General features: G+C 42.0%; 1 protein-coding gene across 3 annotated transcripts in view; it reads right to left on the bottom strand.

Moving 5' to 3' along the window:
• The window catches only part of dachd (dachshund d), a 138,922-nt gene that overhangs the window by 58,823 nt on the left and 58,226 nt on the right, over positions 1 to 21,873 (bottom strand). For all 3 annotated transcript variants that reach the window (XM_052082484.1, XM_052082482.1, XM_052082483.1), the window contains exon 2: positions 5,046 to 5,161. In XM_052082484.1, the coding sequence (XP_051938444.1) occupies positions 5,046 to 5,161 (116 nt within the window). The remainder of the gene's footprint in view (positions 1 to 5,045; positions 5,162 to 21,873) is intronic.

The raw sequence follows: 21,873 nt of genomic DNA, 5'->3' as shown, positions 1-21,873 counted from the left end.
GTTCAGATATACAGATCTAGTTTATGTCTGCAGTCATTTTAAGACCTTTGAATGCTGGCATATCCTTTTTGGGGGTCTTGAATTTGGACCAAATGTTAGAATCGCTGGTCATCTTTATTTCGACAAAACTGAAGTGTGTAAGGGAAAAGTTCAGCCCAATACTATAAAATACTTTTTTTCCCTTTTACTTTTAAAAGTCCATCCATTGTCCAATGCACTTACATAGTTGCCACTACACCAATTATTTTAACTTCCAGTGGGGCAAAAAATGTTTTCAGGGTTTCACTGTCTTGTTATTTTATCAGTGAAGTAGTGGACATTTGCAGGTAGGATGTATACTGTTGGTGGCATTCATTTCTCTAATGGTAAACTCGTTCCTCTGGCACATAAATGAATTACACTGAAGCTTGTTCTGCTCAAGTCGTGGCCCATAGTGTGAGTGGAGGTCCTCTCTCCACTTTGAAGGAGATGTCATTTTCGTGTGGTGTCACTCCACGGCAAATAATCCCATTTGGAAGGTTGGGAACGCCGGGTTGGGAGTGGGAGTGGGGCAATCTGCCTGTAATGCATCAGCCACCTGAAAAACTCCCTTAGGCACGTGAATACAGTTACACGTGCGGTTTCTCACACACACACACATACACATATGAACATCTGAGAGTATTTCCTTAAATGGGAAGCTAAGCATATTAAAATGTCCTCTTTTCTAAATGTAGGCGGTGTCAAGGGCACACATACATATGTTAACGATATGTTCCAACATGCATATTGCTGCTCTTGTTAGCGAGTGAAGGAACCCTGTACTACAGCTTAGGCATTGATTCTAATCAAACGCGATTTGCGCATTGAGCGGCAGCAAAAAAAAAAAAAACAACATTTGCAGATGAATGAGTCATAAACACCACAGTGGATTGGGGCTTGTTTAGGATAAAGTAAAATGAATGTGACAAATTTGAGCTATGGTGATTTAAGTGCGACTGGCCATTAGCGAATATGGCACCATGGTGACGTTTCAAATATACTTCCTTCAAAATGCTTCTTGAACAGCCTTAAGGCTTCATTAAGATAAGATAAGAAAACCCTTTATTAGTCTCACAATGGAGAAATTCCCAATTCACAGCAGCAAAGTTATGAAAGTAAGAAGTAGAACAACAAAATATAGGAGCTGCTGGAAAGGCAGCCACTCTCGCGGCGCCATTTTGAAGTCAAAATAACAAAAATAACACAAGACAACACATAGGACACAGACAGTCGTTCAATCTTCACCAATTTTCTGCATACACTATGCATTATATACATACATATATATATATATATATATATATATTATATTATATACACATACATTATAACTTTCTAACAACATTTGAGACATTTAGCTCATATAGACCATCACATAATGTTTGTACAACAGGTGCCAGAATATTTGCTGGTGGCAAAATAGTGATTGACTAACGCTGACCAATACAGAAAATGATGGCAAAAAAATGTAAAATCTCTCAAATGTTGTTTGTTGCGGCCACCCAACTCCAAAAATGTGTAATCAATGCCTCAATCATCTGGTTTGTGGAAGGAATTTCCTCACAGGTATGTATAAAATGCTTGTTAGAAATTTGGCCGAACATACTGTACGTCCAAGCAGATAGCTAACATGAGCTTTAAAATAGGTTGTCTGTGCCATTTATCCGCATTACACAAAAAACAATTGGACAGTCGCTTAGTGATCATATTACCGATGTTCGAATTTATACCACGTGTTTTCTAATCACCTTACCTGTTGAAATGTAAATCCATCTCACTTGGAGGTTATTCATCTCACTTTCTGACTGACAAAGTACAGTAGTCGAAAAGAAGACTAAAATTCGAGCCAATTATCCCACTTTCTCAGTCTGCTTTGATAAGGAAGGATTTGTTTACAAGTGGTAAACCTCAGGCTTCAAAATGTCTTCATGGATGGAAAAAAAAAACATTGCGACCATTTTCGAAGCAGTCTGTCAAGGGCCATGAGTGACAATGTAGCTAGATAATGTTGATGAAAAAGGTCTGATTACAGCTGCTCGCGTTTATTGAAAATTGCTGCATATCTGTACAAAGAAAAACATAATAATAATGTTTTGCTCATAAATGATGCGATAATTGGTGAAGCCCTCTGCATGCTGAAAATACGCACGGTGGCGCGAGCTCAAGCGAAAAATTTAATAATACGATGTGCCACGATGACTCTTTGAGACAGTTACTCATCGCCTTTATTTACCATCCATCAGCACTCTTTGGACGTGACAACAACATCAATTAGCCGCCTGCTTAGATACTAACTTATGTGTGGTCAATTATATCCAATAATATAATACAATTAGGCGACTGTCAAGATCGGTAACTTCTCCTGACATTTAACGCCTAATGCTATCATCAAAACGGTTCAATTATGAAAGCAGCAAGCGGCGGATAGGAAAAGTCGCATCTGAGCACCGTGACCGAGGGCCGCATGACTGTTATGAGAACAGCGAAAACCTCAATTACTTTATCAGTGGCCTCTGAATACCCCGACTAAAATGTCAAGATCAGAGCGTCGCTCTGCGCTTGAAAGGGGATGCTATCAAAAGGCTTCTCTGTTGCTCATGTGTTCCACCAAGTAACACGACTCTTTCACATCATTGTCCTCCTCCGCGCTCATCTCGGCCTTTAAGTTTTGCTTTCTACAGTGAGCCGCCAACCTCGTCCTATGCGTTCAAAGCATGTACGGTAATTGTGGTGAATGTGCTTCATATTAGGTTTCAAACATCTCACAGACAATGTTTTCTTGCCTCCAGGACAAAAACACTTTTGGTATAATATTACAGCAAAAAAGAGATAAATACAAGTCTGTCTGTTAGATCTGGAATCAAATTTGGGAAGTTTCAGAAAACAGAGAACCAAAGCTCTTTGGTTTTTACACTAGTTTTAACACGGTAGGTGTGTCATAAGTCTGGACGTAGATGTCATGTGGAAGCCTAGGTGTGTAAAAAAAAAAAAAAAAAAAAGGGGAAATGCAAACCACAACCTTTTGGGTTACATACAGTTCGCCAAAAGGTACAAAAAAACCCCACATAAAAGTGGAATGCTTCTGAGGTTTTACAAATTGCAGCCTGCTTTGTTGTCCAAGACCCCTCCCATCTGAGTAGGCTTCATAAATTCATGCAATAAGACAAACAGGGCAATTGCGTCTGATTTCATTCCCTAAGAATGCCAACAGTTAAAACAGCTAGTAAGCACGTGTTTTGCTTTTTCTTTGGCTTTAAAGTGACACTCAAAGACTTGTTCTAAAAGCTGAGGAAGTGTTTTGTTGTTTTTATATTTTACAGTGATTTATATCTTTAGAGTGGATTTTTTTCTTCTTCCTTTAACGGATTGAGTATTATCTGAGATTTGGCATTATACTTAAAGGTGTAAGGAGACCGTGGAAGCCATCTGACATTGTCATAGATATAAGCAGTGTTGTTTTATGTGTATTATATCTGGAGTACTTTAGTAAATGTCATGTACACCAAGTGAATGCTAAAAACGGTGTAACATCGTTCGACATGTCAAGAAGGAGAGCACAACAATATGCAAATGGAGCACTTAAAGCCACCAACATCAAAGTAGTCACAAAGAAGCCCGCCACAAATAGAACAAAAGCGTTTGTCGCAATAAGACTCGGCCTGAGGGGGCGTCAGGGCCTGAACGCTTGCTGTTGATTCTTGTGGCGATAAGCTTGCTTTAGCGTCAACCAGTGCCTATGTACATATTGCAGTGGAGTGGATTAATCGCGCTAATTAGAATGCACTCCAGGCAACAAATGCAACATCTACCGGAATAATCTGAGAGAAAAGATCTCCATTCCAATTTATTCAACCTTGCCTTTGTTGTTGCTTTTTTTCCACAGGGGCTTACGCAGACGATCTGTTTTTGGTGAACGAGTGAGCAAGAGCGGCGGGTGTCTGGTGGCGGGGGGCTTCATGTGTCACTTCGGACCCATTGCCATTTCGAGGATGAGCTATAGGGTGCCCCCGAGCGGGCACTACAGTGGTACCTACAAGTTCCAACACCCGAAGGAACTATCTGGAATTTGACCCATATTTTGAAGAAAAAATATGCCCTAAAGTTCTCCAAAAGTCGGGAGTTCCAACCGTGATCATACCTCACGTCATTATCTTACCACAAAACTCCCTAGAACTCATGCCAGCCATAATTCAAGGATTACTTTGTGCATATGTTTTGCGGCAGCCTTCTTTATGATTATGATTAAACTAAATTTGACTTTGACTTGGCTTCAGAGAAAAGAAAAAAAATAGCTAACACCGTCATGTTAGGCAGAGGTGAAGTGAGTGAAGTCCAGCTGTTTGTGCTATTTGGCAAAAAGAAGCACAGAGTGAATTTGTAGACTGCCATGTTAGCTTCAAGCTAGCCACAGACTGGCTAGCTGTCATTCGGGATGCATGTCAATTGTCAAAAATGTTTTATACAACCTGCTTTGTTGCCAATGTGCTTATCTTGCTCCTACGTTAGCTCATCACATTTTTGGTTATCCCCCATACGCTCATCACTTGTAAACCGAAGGGAGAATGTGTTATACATATATGCTGATTTGTTTTTATCATTCATAACTTTCACAGAAGTGTAACGATTAGTTTATGACAGATGCATACTACTATATATTTTTGGCCTATTTTTCTATGAGGATGCTTCTTTTTTGGATTAAGTTTCATGACAAACCAAAGAAAAACCTGACTAAGGGCTCGTGAAGGAGCATCACATTTAAGAGGCATATATTTTGGTCAAACTCAAAATGTGAGTGGCGTTGAGCATTTGAGTCCTAAATGGAGATGTTTAATTTTATTTTATAAACAGACAGTTTATGTAAAAAAAAATGAAATGGACCCTCCTCAATGGATTATTCAATTAAAGAGAGCTCCAAGAGAGTTTTACAATGTTTCAGTTTGGACGCTAGAACAAATTATTCCAAAGCCGGTATCATTTATGTAAATGGAATATTTTGCTTGGCCAAGACCAAGTGGGAAGCCTACCTGTGGGTGGGATCATGCCAGGGGACATGAGACCGGGGACCGTGTGGGGCATGATGTGAGGGTTCTCGGGCGATGTCACACTCTGGGTCCTCTTCGGAGGCCGACCGGGTCTGGAGCTGAAAGCAAACACAAGAGGCAGACGGATGAGAGAGTGCGGGGGTGGCAGCGAGAGCGGTGGTGGTGGTGGTGGGGGAGGTGGGCGACAGCGACGGCTGGTGTTAACATTTGGAGCGTTCCACAACGAGACAACACGCACTGTAAATAAATTCCCTTTCAAGGACAGTTGCTTTCTGCAGCTCAACATAATAGACTTCCATAACTAATTAGAGTACACGCTGAATTCATTTCCTTTTATTGAAGATCAACCACTTTTTGATGCATAATTCATAGCCCGTACCTCGTTACCTGTTTCTGCGCATTAATATCCCCCGCACTATTTGAATTGCCTCGTTTGCATATGCTAAAATCTTCAGCCCACGTCAGTCTCGAAATTACACGTTAACTTGTTATAATTATTGCAGTCAGGGCCCTATTGATTTATGAGACTTTTAAAAACCAAATATGTGTAGTTGCAGTAATGAATGATATTTTAAGCTTCTTCAGGAAATTAAAAGGCAATGGCTGCCTTAGGAAATGTTCCGCTTGCTTGATTTAATGCATGCCATTGCTGGAAGGTGGTGTGACAGAGTGATTCAGACCTGTTGGACCACTCCGATGGGGTGGGGGAGTTTTATTACAGCGAGCGAGGGGCACAGATCCAGCCGTGATAAATGACCCAGTCACCTGACTGAGGAGGGTGGAAAAGGCCTTGGAAGCAGATACCATACTGACTTTCCACACGTCTCACTCATCGGCGTGTTAATACAGCTCCAAGTTGCAATCAATACCTACTTGGCTGGCTTATACTTACAAAGAGATGCCTACAGGGTGACAAAAACATATTATAAGGGGGCAAAGAGTCCATAAAGGTATATGCTGGTGTCTCTACCGAAGATGAATTATGGCCGACTTGACACCAGTGACATATTGGCGTCATAAATTATTGAGCATACAATAGTCTGAGCGTTATCAGGCTACTAAATCCTATCCAAAATGAGATGGGCTTTTGTTTCAAATCTTTAAAAGATCAGTCAAAACCAGAACAACATGGCGTTCATTTCAGAAACACAAAACATGGCCAGAAATCAAATGTGTCGAATGGTGCTGGCCGATACTCGCCGACACCCCCCCGACCCCCGCCCTGCGCAGCACCCGCCATTCAAATGAATTATTTTTCTGTTAATAAGACTACAACAGTTAAATGTGATGTATTGTGTTCCAATAGAAACCACAATTACCTTCTCCCCTTGAAGATAAATATTTGTTCTTGTGCTAATGAGAAAATTCGAAAAAAAGCAGGTTAGGAAGGGTGATCCAACACATTATTTGACTGTTCACTCAGACTTGCGTCTCGTGGTATGGAATGGGGCAATTAGAGGGAGGGGAGTATGTTTTCAGTTTTCAAGTGCATGCGATGCTGTGTGCTATTTGTCTTTGCTCCGTTTTTTTGTTTGTTTGTTTGTTTGTTTTTCTTAAACTACACTATAACCAAAACAGGGTGCATCAAACTTTGACACATTCTAATCAAACATACTCACGTTTATTAGTCTGTTTTGCCACTGGAAGTTAACTAGATGTGGGTGTGGACTAAAGCAAGGTCTCCATGACGAAAAAAAAGAAAAAGAAAAATCGGATAGTTATCTTTTTCACCATTGCTGAATTTCGTATATCTGAGGGCCTCAACAGCAAACACATGGAGAAAAAAAAAGATGTCTACGAACAACAGGGGGATGCCGGATCCATGTGTTATAGTTCTAGTACCACTAATGTGTGCGCTATGCTCTTTATTCACCTACAAGGAAGACCAGTGCAGAAACGTGGAAATAAATGAAAGTGGTTGTCTCTGATTGGTTATGACAGTTATCTGCCCCAACTTTGATTTGCTCATCAGTCTGACCCATAACGACAAGGTTGTCATTGTCAGTGCTGACCTAAGTACTCGGGATACACTAATATCAATACCGGTGTTGGTATACCAGTATACTGTATGTCTGTATCGTATCCGTACATCAAACACAGAGTGTCTCGAGCCTCGTCGCCGCAAAGATTAAAACACCATTGCCCTAAAACCGAGACCCATGTTAAGCACAAAAAAAAAAAGTCCGGAGAGGAATTGGCCTTTTCCATTAAAGATGTTTAAGTGACGATGAGCTTTTTTTGTATTTTTTATCAAACACTTGTGGCTGAATCCAGCGCCCCTCATCAGCCATTGCGGTCGTTTGCCTTACAGCCCATCTCATTGCATTTCCCACAGGCAGCATCCACAGCAAACGGCCTTAATAGTGGAGTTTATTCAGCCGTGCCTTGTGAGGTTTACTTACCTCGCTGCTTGCTAATAGAGTGCGCTTGCTCTCTCTGTCTGTCTGAATGTGCTGACTCTCATGGCGTGGCTCAAGAGGACTAAAAGCCGGCCCTCATCGAACCCTTTGAAGGGGGGCGGGAAAAAAAATAGACAAGCGAGCGAAGTGGCGAGGGAGCGAAAGTGAGAGGAGCGGGTGGTGGTGGGGGGAAGTGCCCGCTCAACCTGGGAATGTCTGCAAATGTAATTCCTATTTCTATATGCCTCTTTGATCGGAGGAGAGGGAGCGATCGTGGACAGTTTTGCTGTCATCACTTTCACTCGTTCTCTGGCTGAATTATTTATGAAGACCTCAATGGAGGCTACGTGACGGCTAAAAGGCTTTTTGCCAACAATACAAAAAGGAAAAAAATGCTTCTCAAATGGACAAAAAAAGTGATGTTAAAGGATGTGAACTTTAGTATGAAAAAAACAGGTAAAAGTGGTTTGTCAGCTTGTACGCCTACAAGCTGCCAGTGAAAGTCTCACAAATGTACTTTGCAACCTAGCATGCGCACATCTGTGACGGTCAAGCTAAGTGACACAGTGCGTCCGCAGAGTAACTCAACCTGGCCTCCAACAATAAAAGCGCCAAGCTATTTATCAAGCAGCAGATGTTGACTTCCCTAAATAGCCTGGCACAGAAAAAGGCCCCAAAGTAGGCCATTATTGCAGAACAACTGAATTCATGCAGGCTTGGAATTTTTAAACCCATTTTGTGTGTGTGTGTGTGTGTGTGTGTGTGTGTGGTTTTACATGAAGAAAAACAAAGCCATTTTTTCTCCCTTTTTCAGATTTATCAAATTTCAGACAAAATAAGCAGTTCATTTTGAGACTGTCGATGAGCTTTTTCTGAGACAAACACTGAAATAAGTTGTTCACAGATATGTTGCTTAATCTACATTAAGAAGTTTTCGTTTTGATCTCAACAAGAGTTTCTGTTTGGCTCATCACAACTGATGCAATATCGTGAGATTTCAGTCACCGTAGTGAGACAAAATGAGTACATTGTTGCAAACTATTAAAAAAAAAAGGCAATCTGCATGCATTAAAGATTTCACTCAACGTATAGCGAAACCATTGTTATAGTGTCTAAATCTGCATCAGTGACGTTTTGGCTGACACTCATTGGGACCTAATGTTATAGTTATGCTCTCAGCTGCTATTGTGCTTTTCTGTGTCACTCTTGCACATACAGTTGTATGAAATGTAATACAGTAAGTTGCCATTTATCAATAATATCAATAAGCAGAAATTTTTAACGTTATTTTTATATCCCCTTCATCATTTCCATCAGGTCTGAAGTGTTTGTTTACGGAAAAAAATACAATATAAAAAAGTGGGAGGTGACTTGTAAAACAAATGATTTCAGTCTTTATTTACGTTTGAGCTGCAAAAGGATATTTGAGGGCCTCACATCTCTGCTGGCTTCAATTAAATAACCCAAATAGGCCCCGGCAGCAAATATGCGATGTATCACTTTCTTTGTTTTGCTGCCGTCGCCAAAAGAAAATAACAATGAACTTTCCCTGAACCTGACCCCCTATAATGGCATGGCCTTGTGTTGACCCAGCAGAGTCGCCGGGAACCCGATACTCGCCAACACACTACGCCGCAGCGGGCAATCGGATTACACGGGGCCCAACATGAGTCCAATTTCAATGCCCCGACGCAATAAAAGCCCCGATAATTGCATTCACGTTCTCACCCCGGTTTACAGGAAGTGATAGGCGGAGAATATCGCGAAAGGGGACGGAAACGGCGACTGGGATCTCATTACGCAGCGCGCCGCTAATGCAGTGATTACGATCGGTTATAAATCAATCGATAATGTTGAGCCCAAGTGAGCGTGCTGTCTTTGGTGGATTTTGTTACACACATCTGCCACCCTCCCGTCTTTTGGAATCCAACTTGATTATGTCAACAGAGATGGTAAAATTATTTTTTGGCGGTTCTGATCGAGCCATTAACCTTTTATCTGGGCTTTTGTTTGACGTGCCTAAAAGGTAGGCACGATGATATTTTTTCCATTTCCGCTGCTCGTTCGGCCGACAAACAAACGAGTGAATCATTCCGTGTGTAAACAAAAGGCCTCTGCAGGTTTCCGCCAATCAGACCTTATAAAATATTAACCCAATGCCATTGCCCTTTGAAAATCTCTCACCTAGAATTCCCCTAATTGTTCTTTTTCTTTATCTCTCCGCCGCAGAGAGTAAATAAATTAACAAAATAGCTTTTATCGCCCGGAGTAACCTTTTAACTGAAGGATTATCTGGGGTTTATTTTTCATTTCTCCACCAGCGATAGCGGAGCGCGCACCCATTGATTGGTTCGGCGAGGTGGTGACCAGCCGTGAAAACAAGGTCTTATTGATAAAACAAAGCGTCTTCTTACCTTTTTTTTTTTCCAAAGTGCCGGGTCAAGCAGAAACACAGACGCTTCGGATCGTCAGGGACCGGAATTTGCTGACTTTATGAGTGTTTATATATATTTATTTTTGTATGTATTTGCTCAGGTCAAACAGTTTAAAAACTCCTCCAGGGGGTTAACCGCTGCTTGAAGGACTTACTATCAATAGAAAATTCAATAGTGCATTGTTGGACAGAATAAATCAACTCTCAATCAAATGTTTAATGCAAGCTAGCATCCATATTTTTACAGAAAACAAATTCACAGGATATGGATGATTTGGGAAATATGAAGCAGTGTTATTGTTAGACAGTAGACAACAGTATAAAGTTACAGGAAAGCGGCAATTTTCACATGGAAATGAATAGATTAAGAACACAACTTTTCAATTAGGTAAGCATGACAATGTTACGAGTTAAAAACAACCTTATTTGTCAGATACTGCTCGAGTGTACCGAGGGCAGTATTCTACTAGACGCCAGTCTTAAGGCGGGGCATATGAAATTTATGAGGGGGGAGGGGGATGATTCTCAATAGAATATAGACAGTATTTACTTTGCTCCATATTTTAGATGATCTTGAACTGCACTTTATTCGCTCAGCACTGCACCCCATACGCAATTGTCTTAAATGGTGCCATGTGGGACATCAGCTGGAAAGAATGACCAGAGACAACATTTCCTGCTATACACATGGAGCGCTGAATCATACATCAACACCGCATCCATAGTGGGTGGAGCAAAGTGATGTGTAAAGAAGAATCATTCGTTCGCTCCTTGGAGAAATATCAAGCCAGAACTCGTGGGATTAAGAGTGAGCCATTACTTCTGATTTTATTGTGTCATTGTAACACCATTTTCAAATTATAATGACGAAATTTTATGGCTAATACAATGGCCACATCGAATATGGCAGCCACGCTGATGTATCGCATGGAAAGGGCTAAGGCGGTTTCTGCAGCAGAATAGAAACAAAACAAAAAAACCAACCGCCCACCCAAAGAAAAAAAACAAACAAGAAAAGCGAAACATCTTGTTTGGGCTCTTATTATTTCAAAATACGTACATATTTTATAGACATGTAATCCCATTGCACACTGATTCCCTGAAAGATATTTAATATTTTTCATCACATAAGCCTATTATTTTGACTCATATGTGAGTGATAAAGAACTTTACATTATTTAACAAAAGAATAGCTGCTATGATAATCTAATATATATATATATATATATATATATATATATATATACACCGTATTTTCACGACTATTCGACGCACCGTACGGTTGGGCGCAGTCTCAGTAATGGGTGACATTTCGGTATTTTACACATAGACAGACCGCTCTGTACCAATGGGCGTAGTTTTACAGTGGTAAAACATACGCCAGCTTAAACATACGGCATGCATGCGCGCACGCTAACACGTTAGCTATAAGACTTTTAATGGCGCCTTATAGTCGTGAAAATACGGTATATATATATATATATATATACACACACAGTCATACCTCGGTTTTCGAACGTCTCGGTTCTCAACGAATTTGGTTTTCAACCAAAAATTTTGAGTTTTTTATGCCTCGGATGACGAAAATTTCGGTTCTTGAACAAACTGAGCGCACTTGAATGCACCATTTGACTCCACTCGCCTTCCTTGTGGAGGAAGTGACGCTTCCTCGTGTTGATTTCCATTGTGAGCAGACGTGTTCAGTCAGAATTTTTATTTTAAAAAGAGTGTGGTTTCGGTTTTCGAACAATTTCAGTTTTCAAACAGCCTTCTGGAACCGATTATGGACGAAAACCGAGTTTTTGACGGTGTATATATATACATATATATATATATATATATATATATATATATAGCGGCTGGATAGCTCAGTTGGTAAGGCATCGGTTTGGCATACGGGAGACGGTGGTTCGAATCCCGCTTGGGGCAAAAATGAGCACATAACACCATCCAGTGTGGGTCCTTGGGCAAGATCCTTCACGCTAATGCCTACCTCATACAATGAGAGACAATAAAACGAATGACATGCCGGCTCAGACGTCGCCCGGCCAAACAAGGTCTGCGTCAGGTGCTGGGGAACCAGAGCACCTTGATGAAAAATGGGCTACTGGAACAAAGCGGAGATGGGCGAGATGCGATAACATGGCTCTGTTGGAATGTTACTACTCAAGCAACCCTAGTCAGAGGGGTTACATGCAGAGAATGTGGGCTAAATGGATACTTCGAAACCCACAGTCACGGTTGACCGCGAAACAACTAGTAGCTCAGTGTTCCAACATCCACAAACGGCAACTGCTGTCACAACTTGAGATTGATGAGGTACAACGCAGGTTCCATGGTGAAGGGCCCCAGGCTGCCAGATCAGAGGAGGTCTTACAATAGATTGGGAGGCAAGCCCCAATGAATGCAGATGATGAGATTGGGTGGCCAGCCCCAATGAATGAAATGCTGAGCGAGGCAGCAACTGACCTGAAAGCTAAGATCATGGCGAGAATGAAAGCTGGGCAACCTAGAAACCGATTACAACGGCTATGTGAAGTACCATCTGAAAGTCTCATAGAAAGTGTGAATGCAGCACTGAGGGCGATCCCTACCGTAACGATCACAGAAACCAATGAGCTGATATACGCTTCAGCATCAGTGATCCTGGAGACTCTGGGCTATAAGAGCAACCATGGAAGCCATGAGATACGTTACCCACCATGGAAAAGACGGTTGGAGGCTAAGATCAAGGCGGCCCGGAAAGATGTGAGTCAATTAACGGAGGCCCAGAGAGGTGTGATGAAAAGGCCGATACCCGAGAGGTACATCCAGATGACCATACCTGAAGCACTCGAAACTGCCAAACAAAGGCTCCAAGCCTTGTCCAGTCGCCTAAAGCGGTACACGAAAGAGAATGAGGCCAGACGAATAAACAGGCTGTTCGCAACACAACCTGCGAAAGTGTACGCTCAGTGGCAGGGTCCTAACAACAGAGCTGACCCACCAAGACTGGAAACTGAAAGGTACTGGAAAGGCATATGGGAGAAGGAGGTTGCACATAACAGCAGTGCACATTGGCTGGTGACCCTGAGAGAGGAGCACAGCAACCTCCCTGAACAGAACCCGGTTACCATAACAGTGGCAGACATACAGGAAAGAGTCTCAGATATGAAGAACTGGACAGCACCAGGCCCGGACATGGTCCACACCTACTGGCTAAAGAAACTCACAGCACTCCATGAGCGCCTAGCAGTACAAATGAACCAGCTGCTGAGGGATGGGACTCACCCAGAATGGCTAACCGAAGGGCGAACCATCCTGATCATGAAGGATCCCTCAAAGGGTGCAGCCCCATCCAACTATCGGCCAATAACCTGTCTCTCCACAACATGGAAGCTCATGTCAGGCATCATTGCGGCTAAGATAAGTGGACACATGGATCAATACATGAGCGAAGCACAGAAGGGCATTGGTAGAGATACCAGAGGAGCCAAACATCAGCTCCTGGTTGACAGAACAGTCACACAAGACTGCAGGTCCCGACGTACCAACCTGTGCACAGCTTGGATTGATTACAAGAAAGCCTATGACTCGATGCCACATACATGGATCACTGAATGCTTGGAGTTATATAAGGTGAACAGGACCCTAAGAGCCTTCGTTGCGAACTCAATGAGGATGTGGAAAACCACACTTGAAGCCAATGGCAAGCCACTTACCCAAGTGTCCATCAAATGTGGCATATACCAAGGTGATGCACTCTCCCCACTGCTGTTCTGCATAGGACTGAACCCCCTAAGCCAAGTAATCACCAAGACAGGCTATGGATACCGCCTCAGAAATGGAGCTACAATCAGTCACCTCCTCTACATGGATGACATAAAGCTGTATGCTAAGAGCGAAAGGGACATAGATTCCCTGATCCACACAACCAGGATCTACAGCAGCGACATCGGGATGTCATTCGGGCTTGAGAAATGCAGTCGGATGGTGACTAAGAGAGGAAAGGTAGTCCGCACTGAAGGGGTCTCACTCCCTGAAGGAACAATAGCAGACATTGAGGACAGCTACAAGTACCTTGGTATACCACAAGCCAATGGCAACCTCGAACTGGCAACAAGGAAAGCGGCTACGGCCAAATACCTCCAGCGAGTGAGGCAAGTCCTAAGAAGCCAGCTCAATGGCAAGAATAAGACCCGGGCAATAAACAGCTATGCCCTGCCAGTGATCAGATACCCTGCAGGAATAATAAGGTGGCCAAAGGAAGAGATTCAGACCACGGATGTTAAGACCCGAAAGCTCCTAACCATGCATGGAGGGTTTCATCCCAAATCCAGCACCCTGAGACTGTACGCAAGCCGAAAGGATGGAGGCCGGGGACTAGTGAGTGTGAGAGCCACTGTCCAGGATGAAACATCCAAGCTCCATGAATACATCAAGGAGAAGGCTCCAACGGATGACATACTCAGAGAATGTCTCAGACAATGGGGAACAGAAGATGAGGCGCTGGAAGAGGGACCATCATGGGAGGACAAGCCCCTACACGGGATGTACCACCGGACCATAACTGAAGTGGCTGATCTCAAGAAGTCCTATCAGTGGCTAGAGAGGGCTGGCCTGAAGGACAGCACAGAGGCACTCATCCTGGCTGCTCAGGAGCAGGCCTTGAGCACCAGAGCCATTGAGGCCCAGATATACCACACCAGACAAGACCCAAGGTGTAGGTTGTGCAAAGAGGCACCTGAGACGATCCAACACATAACTGCAGGGTGTAAGATGCTGGCAGGGAAAGCCTACATGGAACGCCATAACCAGGTGGCTGGCATAGTCTACCGAAACATCTGTGCGGAGTATGGACTGGAAACCCCAAGGTCAAAATGGGAAACACCTCCGAAGGTGGTAGAGAATGACAGAGCGAAGATCCTGTGGGACTTCCAGATCCAGACTGACAAGATGGTAATGGCGAACCAACCAGATATCGTGATCATAGATAAAGGGCAGAGGAAAGCCGTTGTAGTGGATGTAGCAGTCCCAAGTGATGGAAACATCAGGAAGAAGGAACATGAGAAACTCGAGAAATACCAAGGGCTCAGAGAGGAGCTGGAGAGAGCCTGGAAGGTAAAGGTGACAGTCGTGCCTGTGGTGGTCGGAGCACTCGGGGCAGTGACCCCCAAACTAGATGAGTGGTTGCAACAGATCCCGGGAACAACATCGGACATCTCAGTCCAGAAATGTGCAGTGCTGGGAACAGCAAGGATACTGCGCAGAACCCTCAAGCTTCCTGGCCTCTGGTAGAGGACCCGAGCTGAATGAGGGACGGACACCACCCGAAGGGTGAGATGAGGATTTTTTTAATATATATATATATATAAAATTGTTTACACACTCTAGAGGCTATTTTAAGTTCAGCACCCTGTTGAGGTGAAACATCATATTTTACTCAGTTACAAACTACATAGCTACACATTGTTCTTTCAGAAAGCTATCAAATGTACAGTATGTAAATGTAGTATGTCCTTCGCGTTCACCGTTCTTGGGTGATTGTACCCTCATTCCAAGGTTACTCCAGATGGGTGTGTCAGAAGTCTGGCTGTAACATTTATTTGAAGGATCCCCATTGTCCCCCGGAAGTCCCATTGTGCTCCAATTGGTCCATGAAAATATGTTACTTTAGTCAATATGAAGCAGTCATTACTTTCACGTGATTATGCTGGGAAACTAGTTGATGGGTCCGTGCCTGACGTTACCCTCAAGACTATAGTCCGGCAAGTTCTGTTCACTCTGTAGCGGGTACAAACCTGTTCGCAAACACAAAAGTACAGATAACATCGGGCGGCCATGCAAACGACCGCACCAGGAACAGTGGAGCATTTTGTGAATCATTTACAAGTTACCAAGCGGAGACCGTTTCCTCTTCCAAAGCTATCAGTACTTTAAAAGATGAAGACCCAAAAGTGACTGGCGTGAAATCATTCAAGGGGTCCTTCATCTTTCACACAACGTTTGACTTTTCTGTTTGGATCATCACAACTGATTCAGTATCTTGAGTTTTCAGTCACGGCGGTGAGACAAAATGAGTACATTGTTGCAAACTGTTAAATAAAACAGGTAATAGGTATGCATTAAAGATTTCCTTCAGTGCAGAGAGAAGAGGAAAAGAAGGGATGATTTATATTTCCTGCTGACCTTGGCAGTCTATTGCTTGTGATGATCGTAATCTCACAGTCACACCATGATACATGGGAATATATTCGCTCATCCATCTTTTTCATGCAGTCATCTATCCCCACGCCTCATCTTGTATCTGCACTCGCATTCAACTTATTCTATGATTATCTCCATCAGCTTCCCCTTGCACCTGTCAAACAGACGCCCGTCGCAGGTAGCCACATGGACCTTATCTTATCAAGATTGTGGGTGAGTTGGTGAGGGCGGGGAACAGTTTTTTATTTATTAGGGATGGGAGGGAACAGCTGCATCCGCCTTGAAAACTGTGAACCTTTTGTTGCCGAACAATATATGGCAGATCAAATAGTGAGGAACCAACCAGAGGCGGGGGTGGATAGGGCGAGCAGCGATTCAGTCCCCACTAAAACTCCCGTCTGCTGCCTGTTCCCTGTAAGGGCGATAGCTTGGGATCAGGAGTCGCAAAGGGACCAGTCACTCCCCAGTGCTTTTCTTTAACTTGATTAGAACTGTCAGCTCAAGTGTCAGCGGTGAACCTTGAGTCAGTTAAGCACATTTTTACATAAAATAGGATCCAATATCTGTCAACATTGGATTGGATCAGGGATGGTATCCAGCCCAGGCCAGTACTGGGGGAGTCTAATGGGAATGCATAGTCAAACTTTAAATCAACTATTAAAGCCATCCATCGCATACAGTTGTCGCTGGATGACTACTCTGGCAAAAATGGACGAAAAAAAAAATCCATGTCCAATTTAACCACATAAACAAAATCCTAAATACAAGATACATTTGTTAATTATTTCTCATTATTGTTCCAAAGGAAGCAACACTTTAGGGCATGACCTACTAGTTCAGTTAGTTTTGCTTTCTCCATTTTTGATGAAACTTTTTCTCTTCATATCAATTAACTAAAAAATACCAAGCATCTTAATTGCTAGTTCCCAAATTATCTCAAGTGCAATTTTGCAGTCCAAATGTTTTAACATTTGCATTGTAATAAGTTCCAAAATATTTTATACGTAGCCTGCGCCACTTTTCCGTATACCGTACTTTGGGTGGGGTCTGCAGTGGTGCAGGACAGTTCAGCTCAATTCAGTATGCTCTCGGTTGGGGTCATCAAGTACAGTCTGGTTCAATTCAGTGCATCGTGTGTTTCAGCGTTTCTATCAAACTAGTGGTGAGTCAACTTTCATTCAGTTACACTATAGTCGCCCCAAGTAGTATGCAGTACTGTATTTTTTTTAAACGGACTTCATGAAAACACTCAACTCAACTGTATTTATAGAGCACTTTCAAACACTTGCTGCATACAAAGTGCTGTCCATGGCACAGCAAATATTCTCTAATTATGAGAAAGTAGTACACCAGTAGCCATAAAGAACAAAGACGAAAACGACAGGATGAATAAAAGCCACATAGCTATTAAAGAGACGTATTAAAAAAAACAAATCTAATATGATTACAACAGGGGCGGCCGGGTGATCGAGTGGTTAGCGTGTCAACCTCACAGTACAGATGTTCTGGGTTTGATCCCGGCTGCGGTCTCCTTGTGTGGAGTTTGCATGTTCTTCCCGTGCCTGCGTGGGTTTTCTCCGGGCACTGTGGTTTCCTCCCACATTCCAAAAACATGCATGGCAGGCTGATTGAACACTTAAAATTGTCCAGAGGTGGGAGTGTGAGCACGGATGGTTGTTCGTCTCTATGTGCCTTGCGATTGTCTGGCAACCGGTTCAGGGTGTCCCCCGCCTACTGCCCGAAGACGGTTGGGATAGGCTCCAGCACCCCCCGTGACTCTTGTGAGGATAAAGCGGATCAGAAAATGGCTGGATGGATGAATAGAACAGAGATAAGAATATGGCGATTTTGTGGCTTTTTTTTCCGAACCGTACTGTCGTGTTCCAAGACTATGAACAACTCATGTTTTAACAGCCTCCAAGTGAAACTATTGTCCAAACTTAGTGATGATAAAAGTTCTGAAGTCAAGGACCATTCGTACTCCTTCAATCTTTTGGGAGGAGACTTTCTCATAATCACATTCCATTACAGCTGTTTGAAGCCTCTCAGCTGTGAAATTCAATGTACAAAACATCTAAAACACCATAAATTGCTGATTATAAGGCGCGCTTCATTAATGGCAAAAACGAAGATTTCATAATTGCCGCCGCCGCAACTACAGAGTAAGAGTGTTTAGTATCACATCAACAGGCCACGATAATGAGTAAGCAGGCTTCCCACATCATGGCAACTGATGAGGAAAGCCTAATTGGTTGACTTTTCCATGCCTAATGGATGATTCTCTTAATTAAAAAGATACTGTAGCAAATGTTGGGGATCAGATAGCGCTTCAAGTAAATGCAGTTAATCAAATGTACGCGAGTGCACAGTTCCAGGAAAGCCCCAAATGAGATTGCTTGATATGATTGGCTCCAGTATTTATTATTAAGCGCCTTTGGTTAACAAAACAGACCAGGTCTTATCTTCAAACTGCGAGGAAATTTCTCTCTTTTTTTCATGAACTGTGATGCATATGAAACAAGTCTTCAAAACAAGGCTTTAAAAACTTACCCAGTCAGGGTGCCTTTGAGGATATTTAATTAAAATCTAATCCTGCATTCATTAAGGCTCACATAAATTAAGCTGTCATTCATAAGATTTATGGATTCTCATTTGCATATTGCATACAATTCATCAATTACTCAAGTATGAAAGGAGCGCATTTCCCTTGGAGCTGCCTGCTAGCCTGCCAACATTTGAAATGAGAGAAAGAGCACGACTGTCAGGCATTCACGGCAAACTTTTTTTTCCCCTCCTCACAATGTCTGCCGCTCTGATTAATCTCATTTCCTGAGCATCCCTTATAAGAAACGTACACAGCGCAGCTAGACTTTTCAACTTTTTCAATTATTTCCCCTGTCCTCTCCGAGGAACTCTGAAAAGCAGGACACGGGCTACTCAAGCAGACTGGAGGCTACTTGTGTCTTTATGTATAAAACATGTCCTTTTTGCCAGCGTAATCATAAATTAGAGCGCGAGAGGCTGATGGAGAGGAAATGTCGTAATTTTATTACGGATCCCATCAGGCAAATATTCCATGTGCTATAACAGCATATTTCCCATCATGTTTTAGGGCAGGGGTGGGGTGGGGGGGGGGTGTTAACATCCGGCAGGCATTCTGACGGAGGCAACAAAGACGAGAGCAGGTGGGGGCGGTAGGAGGTTCAAGGTATGATCAGGCGCCATCTGACTAAGGTTGCTTTTGTGCTTTTGACAGTAACTGTGGAATACTTAATCGAATCGAGGTTTCAATGGCTGAAAGGAAGGGGGGGGGTCAATTACACAAAGTTCACTTGCATCTACAAAATGTATGAAAGCGCTACTAAGCCCATCAGAAGGCTGAACAAACAATAGCAACTGCATCGGTTCTTTGAGAAATTATTTCATCGGCTTGTCGGGAAAAACTCGAGAACAATAGTGAGCATTAAAATGAACGTTTGCTACAAGCTTTGAAATTCTGACAGATTTCTAAAAAGCACATTTTGGAATGAATTCACCAAAATGCACTGACAATATTCATTAAAAATATTATTATATTTATTGTTAATATTAAAAATAATAATAATAAAAGAGAAAACAAACTATTTTGCTGCATACTGCAAACTGCATACTGATTGGAAGCTGAGCACATTCCTCTAATAGGTAAGGGACATTTTGGATTGTTAGATAGTTATATAGTGGACTGATTCTTACCAAAGTTAACGTACTAAACGTTTTAGTTAGCAAAGTAAAACACAAATGAAAATGATGGACAAAAAAAAGAAAATAAACTGAAACAAAATCTTACATTACTAAAAAAGTAGTACAACTGCAAAAATGTCCGTTGGTTTCATCTTAATATCATACACGAGCTTTCGGGGTTCATTTTAAATATATTCATTTTAGTTATGCTGTAAGTCCGTAATGAAGAAGGACCGTCAAAATTGCTGTTTGAAAATAGTAGTTAATTTTAATTCATTACATAATACATAGTGACCTATTTTTCTTATCTTGCAAGAGACAAATACCCCTTATATTAAAAAAAAAAATCAACTAAAAAATAAATTAAAATGAAGCATTTTTGAACAAATAACCTGCTATAAAAAGGAATGAAAGCTAACTGAATTAAAAAAAACATAAGTCAAAACAAAATAAAAACAAAATGTAATGAAATATCCAAAACTACTAGAACCATTCTAACTACTGAGGATACTTTTCAAAGTACCTTAATACTGTCTAAATTAGTGAAAGGAGTGTTCTAGTGATAAACCCCGGGGCGATATGGTGAAGTCCACATGTATACTACAAAAAAAAACCCAAGGAAAAAGTTATATCTTATATCTCCTAATTAAAAAGTTTACCTTTAATAAAGTGCCATCAAGTCAATGAAAAATCCGGGAAAGCAACATACACCACCTTGGGCAGTTTTTTTTTCAATCTCTCACCTCATTTTTTTTTCAAACAGAATTCAGAAAAAAAACAGCAAATATTCTACAATCATGCAAAATGTGTACAACTAGAAGATAGGCTCAAACATATTGATTTGGTTTTAATGGTAAATTTCGAGAATTTTTTGTTACTTTCGTTCAAGATCATCCCAGCAACCCTGTCCAAAAACTCAGTTTACCACTTATTGACAGGCCCCAAAAAGCTGATATATTTCTTAAAATGCCCACTTTCAAAAAACATGGCATATATTTGTAAAGAGCTCATTATTAACAGTAATAAAACTCTAGTTTCAAAAACACATTTTAATCATCTAAATATATCAAAGACTATCCAAACTGGATCTAAAAGTATGACGAAACAAAAGGTACAGCATCTTTCACATCGAGCTTGGGAGCTGAGCACTCCCTAAAGTTTCCATTCTGAGAGGGCAGGAGTGAAACAAAAGCGCGGGGGAGCACCTCAGTGCTAAACACATAAAAAAAGTCCTTATTTGGATGCCAGGCTATGGGAATCGCAGCGAGGAGCGGGTACTTAAAGCCAGCCGAGCGTGAACGAATCTCAGATAAAAGGTCAGGCGCAAAAAACAAACAGGCCACTTGCCAGGACGAATGGAATTAATTGACTCATTAATATGCATGGCTAATAAAGCTGGAAATCCTAAAACAAAAATCATTGTCAAGCATTTCCTTTTAATGGCTCTTATTTTCAGCTTGAGAAGAGCGAGTCTACAGGGCGCATCAATCTTTAAAGGGGGGTGTTTTTCGGGGGGCGTCTCTCGGAGTCACCTCGCTGTTGTATGCTCATGTCCTCCCCGACAGACAAAGGCGGAGTTCTTCTGCTGCGGGGATTAATTGAGAATTAATCCCGCTTTCTGGCAGCGGAGCAGACCGGCAGTTAGGAGTGAAAGTCATCCTGAAGGGTAGTTAATTGGTTCCCCCCATAACAAGAAGCTTTGGAGAAGAGATATCAAGCTGCATTTTCACCGGCGTCAAAATTGTCGCAGAGAGTGACTTCACATGGAGTACAACGGTTAAAAGCTTTCGTTTTCATTCTGTCGGTGCGGTGATAGTTAAAAAAAAAAACTGCCCGAGAACCACAGGAGTGACGGGACTCGAGCGTCTCGGGGCTCTAAATTCTTGACAAAGTGATAAAAGTCGTGAAAAAAAATCAAGGTGAGAGCACCATGGATAGTAACTCAGCCTCACATTTGTATATATAATAATAACAGCATACTATTATTTTTGTAATGTGAATATATCGTTTATCGTGGAGCAAAATTGAGATGATCTAATATTGATATGTGCCTTTTGTTTTATTATTTTTT

The sequence above is a fragment of the Hippocampus zosterae genome, chromosome 12 (genome assembly GCF_025434085.1).
Source record: "Hippocampus zosterae strain Florida chromosome 12, ASM2543408v3, whole genome shotgun sequence".
Taxonomy (NCBI): domain Eukaryota; kingdom Metazoa; phylum Chordata; class Actinopteri; order Syngnathiformes; family Syngnathidae; genus Hippocampus; species Hippocampus zosterae.
Note: the sequence above shows the minus strand (reverse complement) of the source record. Positions and strands in the feature narration are given on the sequence as shown.